Source organism: Fukomys damarensis, unplaced genomic scaffold (genome assembly GCF_012274545.1).
Source record: "Fukomys damarensis isolate Sample0158 unplaced genomic scaffold, DMR_v1.0_HiC HiC_scaffold_2, whole genome shotgun sequence".
Taxonomy (NCBI): domain Eukaryota; kingdom Metazoa; phylum Chordata; class Mammalia; order Rodentia; family Bathyergidae; genus Fukomys; species Fukomys damarensis.
The window spans coordinates 10,262,763-10,274,238 of NW_022900914.1; the positions used below are offsets into that span (position 1 = coordinate 10,262,763).

General features: G+C 47.6%; 1 protein-coding gene across 1 annotated transcript in view; it reads right to left on the reverse strand.

The window, feature by feature from the left end:
- Positions 1–11,476, reverse strand: part of Alk (ALK receptor tyrosine kinase) — a gene marked incomplete at its 5' end in the record, with an annotated part of 685,791 nt that overhangs the window by 100,616 nt on the left and 573,699 nt on the right. Inside the window, one exon of the mRNA XM_033762181.1 lies at positions 278–447. Coding sequence (XP_033618072.1) covers positions 278–447 — 170 coding nt within the window. The remainder of the gene's footprint in view (positions 1–277; positions 448–11,476) is intronic.

Consider the following 11,476-nt stretch of genomic DNA (forward strand, 5'->3'; position numbering starts at 1 on the left):
GCGCCAGGAGAGAGGGGAGAAAATGAGTGCTCATTGGCACCGAGAGTCCTTGGGGAATGTTGAGATCTCAGTGACCTGCAGAGAGTGTGGGTGTCCACAGGTGCGTGCGTGCATGTGTCTGTCTGGGCAGTGGTGGGGAGCTGTGTGTATCACAGAAAGCTCTGAGAGGTTTGCCACCGCTGGTCTAGGGTAAAGAGCGCAGGAGGAGGAGGACATGGCCCGCTTCCGCACTGCGGCTGGTGGAGGAAGGGAGGAGAGGGAGGGGGTGGAGGCTCACCTGTCGGACACGTTGAAGAGAGGAAGCACTGCCCGCTGCCACAAGCTCAAGCCTTCACTGGCAGCCTGGTGCCAGACCGTCCTGCTTTGTTCCTTCCCAGTTCTGTTCTCCACCAACACCAAGGACACGTTTCCCCTTAAGACTCCACGGATGAGCCAGGACATTCTGAGCTGCGAGGGAGAGGACAGCCAGAGGACAGGGTGTCAGAGTTGAAAGGGAACCTTAGATCTCCTTCTTGGACCTCTCAGTTGATGCCTGAATGATATCGCTCCAGACTCAGATGAGCCTGGGCCAGTGGTGGCTGGGGTGCCACCTGATCTCATTCATTGTCTCCCAAAGTGGCTTTCATTAGTGTGCAAGGAGCTGCGCAGGACGGCCAGTGGGCCATTCTGGAGCTGGTTCAGGTTGCTGATACCCTAAATTCCTCAAGTCTACTTGTGAGGTAGCTAAGTAGGGTAATCCAATGAACTTCCTAAAGAGTAGACAGAGATTTTTGTCTACAGCACTAATTCACATTGTGACCCTTATTCAAGTGATTATTTTACTCTTACTGACTTAGGCGTGATAGATTTTTATTCCTCCCCCCAAGTCTCTAATAATCTTACTTAAACAGTACCGTGTCACATGTCTGGTCACTGGAGACTCTATGACTTGGTAGACAAAGGTCCAACAAAAACCTGCTTATCAAGATCTTTTACTGTGTTTGTCTTCCAGAATGAGGAGGACAAAAGGAAGCTACAATCATGTTTTCATTGTGTGCTTATTAATGGTTTCCATGGCACTGTTCCCTTGAGGGTCAAGAGAGTATTGTAACTAATAATCTTTCAAAGAAAGTTGAAATACAGTCATGTTTGGAGGCAGAACTACAAACAAGGTCTCTGATCATTTTGTTTCAAATAAGAGGTTGCATGTTTGATAGAAATAATCCACATACAATACCTAAAACTTAAGGCAACTACATCGTATCACTGCCCAAACCATCCCTATTCAGATTCTTAAACAAAAATGGCCATTATAAGGGCCAGGGATTTAGCTCAGTGGTTCCCGTGCCTGCCTCACAAGCACAAGGGCTGGAGTTTGATTCCCAGTACTGGGGGTGGGGGGGAAATGGCCACTGTAGAAAGGATAAAGCTGGAGTTCTATTCATCTAAAGTACCCAGGTTCTCCGGTTCTCATAATTTGAAGACCTGCTTCCCCTAGTTCCTAACTCTTGGTTGCCTTACAGTTTGATTGAAGAGGTTAAGTGACACAGGCATGAGGCCACATCTATGCCTCAGAAGTCTCTAGGGCTCATCTGTTTAGGAAGCCTGATCTATGGCCACTGGTACTTTTCCCATTTCCCCTTATCCATCTTTGAAACCTCCCAGGATAATGGGGGGGGGGACTTGGCTTCCTTTTGTGTCTAGAAAATTTAACCTATCCTTCCTTGCTGACTTGAATCCCTCACCCTTCAGCCCATGTCCTGTGATGTGCCTTGCTGGGGATCATACCTGTCATATGCTTTCTCTCTTTTTGCCCTTTGGACAGAGAACACTGTGGCTCTGGACTTGTATAAATGCAGATTGTTGAACCTCAGTTAGTCGTACTCTGTGGATTCCACATTTGATTTCTCATACAGGTAGTACAGTAGGTATTTCAAACACTCCCTCCAACACTGCTGCTTACAACTCCTTGTCCCCAAATCCTATTCATTTGACTCCCACTTTAGTGAGAGAAAGACCTCCTCTAGCAGTTACAGTCCCTGCGGGGTAGCTCTTTCACTTGTTCTCTCTCTCTCTCCCCACTGTGCAGCATAAGCAATATCTACTTACCGAGCCTTTCCCTCTTTCTTTTGTGTCCTAGAGTCAAGGTGCCTCTTTCATTTTCTATTCTGTTCATCCTGCCCCATCTCACCGCCCACGACCCTTACTCTTCCAGTTACTTTCCTCTTTCCTTCAGCAGCCTCAGTCTCTCTACCTTCTGGCCCCTCGTCTATAAAGAAGATCAGATTCCTCTCGCTCTGAAAAATATCCTTTATTTAGTCCCGTTAACCCCTCTGGCTCACACCCATTTCCACGCCTCCATTCAGAAGTTAAGATCTTGGCCAACTGGGAGGTAACTGCTGCTTCCCTGTCTTTGCTGCCTCTGCTCTCTTTACGTCCTTTCAACCTGGTTTCTATCTTCATTGCCTCAGTATTTTAACAAAGTGAGTCACCAGGTCCTTTGTAACGTATTTCCAAGCTCTCCCCATGGCCTCCTACAGCGCCTCTCCCTCTCATTCCTTGTCCCTTCTGGATCCTACGGTATATCCTGGTCACATTTTCCTTTTTGTCACGGTCACCTGTGACCCAGAGCTCAGCAACCTCCAACAGTTTTTCATTCCCTATTGAAACATCAAGACAGTAGCGTTCTGTATAATCTAAGGAAATCAACTTTTTAGTCATTCAATGAATACTTATGGAGCACTGATGCTAACTTCATTCTAGCTTTGCCTAAGAGGCCTAGAATTAAAGAGATCTGGATTCAAAACCTGTTTTTTTTCTTTTTCTACTTTGGTCAAGGTATTTAATCATTGTAAAGCTCAGTTCCTGTTGCCTAAGATAGGAATAGTTTAATCTATTTTATCACAGTGACTATTAAATGAGGCAATAGATAATGTAATAAAAGGCTGAAAAGGAGTTTTGGCTGGAGCACTGAGGCAGTGTATAGCACGCTTCAAAGGGAAGTGTGTAGGGTCGGGGATTTAGCTCAGTGATTCTGCCTCCTGCCTCGCAAGAAAACAGGTTACACAGCTCATCACCTCTTTTCCATACTTTGTATGTGAAAAAGCAGATGTTTTGACAAGACAAGTTTTGGAACATGCTTCTGGCAAATCATGAGTACCTCTGTCTCACCCTCTGGCTAAGAAGGTAGTTGGGGACAGGGTTCTCTCTTCATCCCAAGTCAAGAGAGAATGCATTTACGGTACCATATGGGGAGCCCTTGACACTTATCCCTTGTAGTTTGGGGAGCACAGTGAATGTGTGTCCCTTGCCTACCTGGAAAATCGGAAGTTTGAATTAGGGGTTGGTTAGCTGCTGCGATAGCAAAACAGGCCAGGTGGCAGCATTGGGTACTGGGGCAAAGAAATGCATGAGTGTGGCACATGGTCCAGAGGGGATCGTGTGGCTCATTTTAGGTCCTGTCCCAGAGGGCTGAGTGGAGGGTAAACAGACCACAGCAGAAAGAAGCTGCTCATATCTTGAGATGCCCACAGGTGGATGGAGGCGGAAGTGACTAGCTACAATGGCCATGTACAGGCTGTAGTCAACAGGAAAGACTCCCAGCCACAGAGGAAGTGGCAGGGAGAAAGGTAGATCTCCCAGGGAACCATAGATGTGCCGTGTGAGAAGCAGTAAGCCGCAAACACTTGTCACAGCCTGGAGATATTAATGCCCGGTCACCACAACAGTCCTAGTCAAGAGAGATTGTTACTTCTCTTGCTTCCTGTACAAGCAACCCCAAAGGGTCAGAGGTCAACAAGTGGCAGAGAGGAGGACAGGCTGGTGGAGAACCAGGCCACTGACCTGATTGCCTGCTGACATCTGCAATCAGCCAACTGTGGTGGGGACAGGAAGGAAGAGAAGCCATGCCCTAAAGTAGGACTGAAGTTCTGACTGGTGGGACATCTGATTACTAAATAAGCTAGTGCCTTTGTTTCAGAGTGAACAGGGAACTGTGGACTAGTCTGATAGGCACCTGGCAGTTTTACCTACTTGCTCCTTGTAGGGGGTTCTCGGATTCCCCCTCACCAGTGCCTTGCACTGTTTTGCTTCTGTGACTGTGCTGCTTTTATTTTCTCTACTTGCTCTTTCCTTCTCTCCATGTAAAAAGAGAAAATCTATTTCCTTTCCAGGAACCCTTCTTCCCACATTCCCAGAAATGACTTTCTCTTCCCCTGAAGTCCTACGACTAAAGCTACCTGGGCCCTCCCGAGGAGCAGCCTTGTTGCCTGATCTTCTCTCCCTGCCCTCACTCCCTTTGGGCCACAAGGTCTTTCAAGGCAGGGACTGTCTTATTTATTTTGCATTCAATGGCTGATCAGCGTCAGAAGAAAAAGCTACACGTACATAGGCAGCTGCTCCTGCCATTACCAGATTTCCCGCTCAAGGACAGTAAATCAACTTTCCATCCCTTGAAGCTCATCTGTACTTTCCTGCATGTTGGGGGCCAGGTTTCAGAGAAGGGGAGAGGGCCCCCCCACTTCCCAGTCCCCTGGCTATATTCTAATTCATCCAATTCTCAGCTGCACTTAGGAAGATTTCAGTTGGATTTGGAGTCTGCCCACGGCACCATTGCGTCGGTGGGACACATTTGTGATGTTGGTGCTGGGACCATGGGCCGGCAGGCTGCTGAACTGGGAGTTTGTGCTCCACAGTTAAGGGGCATTATGTGTGACCTTAAGACTATGGCTTATCTCCCCAGGCCTTTTGTTTATAGAAACACTTGTGATCATAACCATCCCCTCCCTGCCCATTTTAAAAGGCAGTTATGAAGACTAAGCGAGATAAAGAATTCTGTGAATCTCCTGGTGAAATCAGTAGTTTTCAACCTTGGTTGCAAAGCAGAATCATCTAGGGAGCTTTCCAAACTGCCCACATCTGGGTCCCGCTCCAGAAATTCTGACTGAGGTACCCTGGGGCAGGTCCTGAGCACCAGCAGGCTTTAAAATCCCTCTGGGTGACCCTGAAGTGAGGGCTGGGTTGAGACCACTGGGGTGACAGGGTTTCTTAGTGCCGGAAGTAACCTGACCCTATCAGCAAGGGGTCCATTTTCACCTTGGACTTTGAGTAAGAAGCCATTCTTCCTCCTTAAGAAATGACTGAACACGTGCCCAAGGTATAGAGAGGGAGCTTCTCCACACGGCGCTGTCACATCAGCTCCAGGCACAATTTGAGAACAGCCCACCAAAGGAGGGACTCCTGGGCTGAGAGTAAAAAGGAATGACCTGAGCCAGAACTCTACTCTTGGGCCGAAGGGTAAGGATCTCACTGGTTTCTTAATCAGAAGTACTGGACGACAAGTGAAGTGTTATTGGACCTCTCTTGCTAATTATTTGTGTCTAAGGGCAAGGAAAACTGTGACCCTAAAGCAGACGGCAGGCTCAGGTCCCTTTCAAAGGCTTCTCTTTGCTTTATCCAGTCCTAGGTGGAGGAACCCTTCTGACAGTCCGTAGGTGGCTACCCGTGCCAAGGACATCTGGTCTGACTTTGACAGTCAGGTTCCACCCAGAGTAGGCACAGAATACTCTTGGAATCCGACCTTAATGCCTTTTCCTGTCTGGGTGGACTATGGCATAGAAAGTCCGTGTTAACTGACGACTGAGTACCAGAAAGTTGCATTAAGCATTTAGACAGTGTCCTTTTACAGCCACAGCGCCCCTGCACGTTGATATGACTCTGCCATTTTCACAGGAAGAAAACAAGGCTTAAAGAGGCCCACATGCTGCAGACCTAGAATCGGAACTAAGCCCTGAGCTCTGTCTATCCCACCTGCGGTGCCGCATTGCATGCGATCTAGCAGGGCGGCCCTCGCAGCTCTGGGGCACTTTGTGAAAATCTTTTAGAACCTGTGGCTCAGAATGTGGTCTGGGGGCCCGCACTGTTGGGAACCCCTCGGAGCTCACTAAAAACACGGAGCCTCAGACCCAGCCCAGCTCTACTAACTCAGCACTTACGTTTTAACAGATCTTATCTGAGGAAGGCCTTCGTGTTGGAGGGTTCAGGGAGATGGCAGACTTGGAGCCATTTGCAAACCACTGCCTCTGCCAAACAGTTAGCAGTCGTGGGCGGGTGTTCACACTGATCTGAGGGATTTTATACAAATCTGAAGTTATATTTATGGGAAATCATACTTGTTGGCGCTTGTGACAATAACACCGTTGATCCTTCTGGATGCATCTTAGTGGATATAGGTTATCAGCAGCAGGTTTTGACTAATAACCTCTTTTATATGCAGACAGCAAGTGAGACAAGTGAGAAGAGACAAGACCAGGAGCGCGCCACCAGCAATTATATCTCCTGGCTCCAGCTGGCCCGTTCACAAGGGCCTTTTTTCTCTGCCTCTCGGTGGGGCTTGATAGACTTCCCAATTATGTGGTACCAGTGTTTGTCATTTTATTAATTAAAGTCCTGTATGTAAAGCAGGAGCTGCATTGTGGCCAGGTCTAATGCTATTATTCCTCTCTCAAGGCCCTTTCCTCCTCCAGAGGTAATTACTGCAATTTTATGTCTAGAATATGCTCTGTGTTTGCTATGCCTACCTCGTGGCAGCTTCAGATCAATCTCTTGAGCCCGTGAGAAAGTATCGTAATAAGATGGAGACCGAAAAGAGAATCGATGGTATCAGATAAGTAAGTGTCCACACTGCACGCAACACTCCCAAATGTAAGTCATGCTGGGGTGGGGTTGCCGTCTGCCTTCCAACTTCTGAAGAGCTGCAGGAGGTGCAATAGCAGGGGCAAAGCCAAGCATAGATGCTCCCGCGTGAATTTCACATCAATAAATTAGGGAAATAAATGCCTTTTAGCAGAGATGCACAAACATGAGCCCATTTAGGGACACAGGTGACAGGTACCCTGGGTGTGCCACACAGTGGGGCCAGCAGATCCTGGATGACTAGTGTTAGAAATACTATCAGGGACATCACAGAAAGCTTTTTTATTTTTTGTATCAGGGATTGAACTCGGGACCTTGGGATTGTGAGGCAGGCGGTGGAACCACTGAGCTAAATTCCTGGCCCACACAGGAAGCTTTCGATGAGGGTCGAGGCTCCTCTTTGACCTAAGATGCCACAGCGTTGTGACTCTGGGTGTGTGCTTATAATTTTTAGGGTTCTCTGATTTCACCGTGGTATCTTATTATTCAGTGGAGGATACTGACTCCCTGCAAAAATCCAATGTTTCTGTTCACCATCTTCTAATTCACCTGGAAAAAATAAACACCAACTCTCTAGCTATAAATAGTCTAATGAAAAATCAACTCAGCACAGCAAGAAGCTGGCCAGATGCAGATTTTTGGATAGCAAGGAAATCAAATGCGATGCTGGCAAATACTTACAATGCCAGATGCCTGGTCATGCAGGAGGCTTCTTAGAAAGACCTTCCTGAAGATACCATCTGGTGTCTTTCTGAGGGATCACACTGAAGCCAGGGGGCACCATTTACTCCCTTTAAAAGCATGGAGGCAAAACAGGAAGTTGGTGTGTGAGAAAATGAATAAACTTGTGATTCCTGGCTGGTGACCTTATGGAGCTGCAGATACCTATTTTCCTTTGTTGGACCTTTTCGTTCTTTTCAATTACTATTATTATTATTTTTACCATGAACACCAATGAGTTTCGATAACTAGAAAAAAGCTATAAAATAAATAGGATATACAACTATTAAAACGTGCTTAGGAATAATACTGATATACAAAATATAAAAGTAAGAAAGGTGGCATAAACACATATAGTATGGTACCAAATTTATATAGACTCTTCTCTTTGGCTATACTCAAATCATTATGCACTTGTCTGGAAGGAAATGTGCCACTATGTAGTAGGGTTACCTTCACGGGGTAGGGTTGTGGGCAATTTCACCTTCTTGTTCACAACTTACTGTATTTTCCTGATGTCTTGCAATGAAGACAGCCATGAAAACCATTAAGGGCTGTGTTAAAAAGGCAATGAGGCAAGATTATGACATTATTGGGAAGTAGGAAAACGGAGTGCTTCTTTTTACCCGCCTCGGAGAGATGTGACATCTCTTGCCTCTGTGGGAAAAAAAGCTATAAAATAAACTTAGAGACCCAGATATAAAATAAATACACTTGAGGGACCTAGGGCGGCTGGGAGAGTCTAAGGGAGGGACAATGTGATATATGCTGTTGGCAGAACATGGGTTGCGGAATCAGAAGGAGGGGTCTGGTTTTCATTTATTACAGAATATCTCAGAGCTCACTGTCTTCATCTGTAAAACAGAACCAGTAGGACTCTACTTAGAGGTCTACTGTAGGGTTTTAAACAGATTTTATGAAAAAATATGTTAGTTTTGTTCTCTTGAATTAGACAGGGTAGGCAGGGGACATCCTATTATATAAACAGTTCACACACACACACACATACACACACACACACACACACACACACACACACACACACACACACACACACACACACACACACACACACATGCAAACAGAAAAGGCTAGAGATATGATGGAGTGAAGTAAGCCATATTAAATTTTTCAGTCTAGGGGGCATGGTGAGCATGCCTGTGATTCCAGCACTGTGGGAGGCTGAGGCAGGAGGGTCTCCAGTTCAAGCCCAGCCTGGGCAAGTTAGAGATATAGCAAGAGTCTATCTTGAAATGAATTTTTAAAAAAATAGCTAAGGGAGTAGCTCAGTGTGAAGGCCCTAAATTCAATTCCCAGTAGTGCCATAAAAAGAATTAGTCCAGTTTGGTTTCTTCCGGTTTCCTTAGAGAATACTCTTTGCAGCTAAGGAAAGAAAAACATGACCTTTTCTTCTGACTTACAGTGTAACGATGTGATCTTGGGCAAACAGTCTTATTTCTCTGTGCCTCTGGGTTTCTTAATTCACACTGGAGATGGTGCTGAGGCATCACTTTGTGATTCTCTTGCTGTAAAACAGGTTCTACTCAATGCAACGCAACTGCTGAACCTTCTCGAACAGTCACTGGGAAGAAAGTGACCTCGAGGAGGCCAGCGAGTGTCTGCAGAGCCCAGAGCCTGCAGGAGTGTCCGTCCCCTGACAGCTGGGGAGAATCTGTGCCCTCCCAGGGTTGCTCCTCTGGACAGGGCCCCGCCAATGTGCTGCAGCAATTGCCAGTGGAAACCATGAGGGTCTGTGATTAATGCGCTGCTTCTGAACCCGCCCCGAGTCTGCTCCAAGGCCCGAGGAAGATTTTATTCGCAGCCCCGAGCCTTGACAGTAATTCTGTGTATGTCTCAGTTTCATCATGTAATGGGGGAGGTATTAATTTGGAATGGCTCAGAGGTATTAAATTAATTATGTCCCACGGCGACTACAATCACTGTTGATCATGCTAGCCCATTATTAGCACGCATTCTGGCCGAGGCAACTGCATCACAGTAAGTGGGGATCACAGTGCTCGGCTCCAGTGGCCGCCTAGCCCTAGACACTAAGAGTTATTTTGGCTCAGAAATCTCAGGAGGGCCACGTTTGTCGGATCCTTGAGACTCAATGAGTCTACTTGCTGGCTCCTATCCTTGAGGGGCTACGTGATTAATTAATTCATTATTGATTAAGTGGGTTTATTGGGCATGCTCTTCTGGTGCTGCTGCTGGAAAAAGAATGCTCCCAACCTGCACAAACATCGCTACTAGACTGAGAGGAGAAATAGGATCAGCGTCAGCAGTGGTGCTTGCTTGTGTCTGAGCAAGGCAAGAAGAGGAATGATAATAATTTCTGTCATTCGTAAAGCACCGTCAAGATTACAAAGTGCGTTCCCATTTTCATAGGGTGCCAGTAACACCCTCAACGCAAGGGTTCTTCCTCCAGCCCTAAGAGAAGACTTCTTTCTCCTAGGCTGAAAAGAGTCAGGGTGTCTGAGGGCTCTAATCAAGACTTTAGGCCTGCTTACAACGTAAGGTAGCTAAGTGATCTATAAGTGACCCGAACCGGAACCCTTCCTACTGCAAATAAGTTTCCTTAACTTTTCTCTCGAGTAAGCCCCCCAAAGAGATCCCAGATGCCTTTGGTCTCTCTCCTGGCATGGCCGGCCACATGGTAGGTTTGAATCCCCTTTATTTTGGCTCTGGTCCCCAACTATTTAAGAAAGGAAGTTTCTACAACCACCAGTGTGCAGCGCTGTGGCCACACGAGAGCGGGGACTGGGCCTCTGCCGACCCTGCTAGGAACTGGCTTACTCCTCCACTCGTCAGCCGTGAGCCAAAGAATGAGGAAGCAGAGAAAGCGGAAGGAGGACGCAGCTTCCTTCCCCCCGGATGGACACACGTTCTAAGGAGAAGGGAGACAGGGGACGATCCCTGGCTCAGGGTCACACCTGAGCCCTTGGGGGCAGCCTCTAACACAGTGACCACACGAGGCTGAGGAGGAGGCCCACGGTGAGCACGTGGCCTGTGGGTGAGTGGCAGTGTCACCCTGGTACCTCCATCTTGTTGCCAGCGGTGAGGAATCCACAGCAGGGAGTGAATACGATGCCTAATGCTCTTGAGGCCCACATTAACCCCTGCAAACCGAGGAGAAACGATCTGTCCCAGCGGGACAGTGCGCTAGGAAGAAACCACGAGTCATCATCTGGGTTTGGACTTGACTCGAATTTTCCGGTTTAGGTTCTGGGTACATTTCTTTCCTGACCTGTAGGGACAGGGCGCTCCCATCCCTTGGCACATGCCTGCCCCTGACCCTGTTCATGGGTAAGGAGACCCCCTCACATGCAAGATCTGCTCACAGGGGGCTGAATCCAACATTCCTGCTCATCTCCCCAGCCCCACCCTGTTGAGGGTTTGGTGGTGGCCAAGGCAGAGCCCTCCTGCTTTTGGTTTTTCCTCTACGTCAGGTCATCTTGTAATCATTATTATTACCTTTTTCCCCTTTCCCTGCCTTCCCACAGGGGATTTGCCAATGGTTTCAAAAACATTAAAAACACAGCCATCAGAAAAGTTCTTCTCGTTTTTCTGTCCTGCCAGTCCTATTTGCCTGCCTGCAGGGAAGAAGTGGGAGCAAGCTTGAATAGGCCCAATCAACACAGCCAGGACTCTCACCTTATCTTGCTTCTGAGTCAGACTGAGAAACTGCAGGGAAAGGAAGGGCCCTATTTCCAGGAATGATCCCCAGCACTCTGAAAAGTCTCACAAAATCAACCAGAGAGCAATTTACTAAAAAAAATATCCCCGGGTCTCTGGCCTCCTGGGCACTGCCGCTGCGCAAGACTTTACCTTAGAGGGATTTCAGGTGAGGGCAATTTCAGGTGCCAGTCTCTTCCCCCCATGCCCCTCAGGGCCACATCTGCTGGTTTTAATGACATGGAGCATGGGTCTCTTTCTCTCCAGGCTACACAGACTTGGAGGAGCCCAGCGTGTGCTTCTGCTCAGAACTCAGCAGCACCCAGCAGCTAAGCAAAGCTGGCTTTTTATCACGGGGGCTTGGTGTCAGGGTGGAATGCGTGTGTGTGTGTGTGTGTGTGTGTGTGTG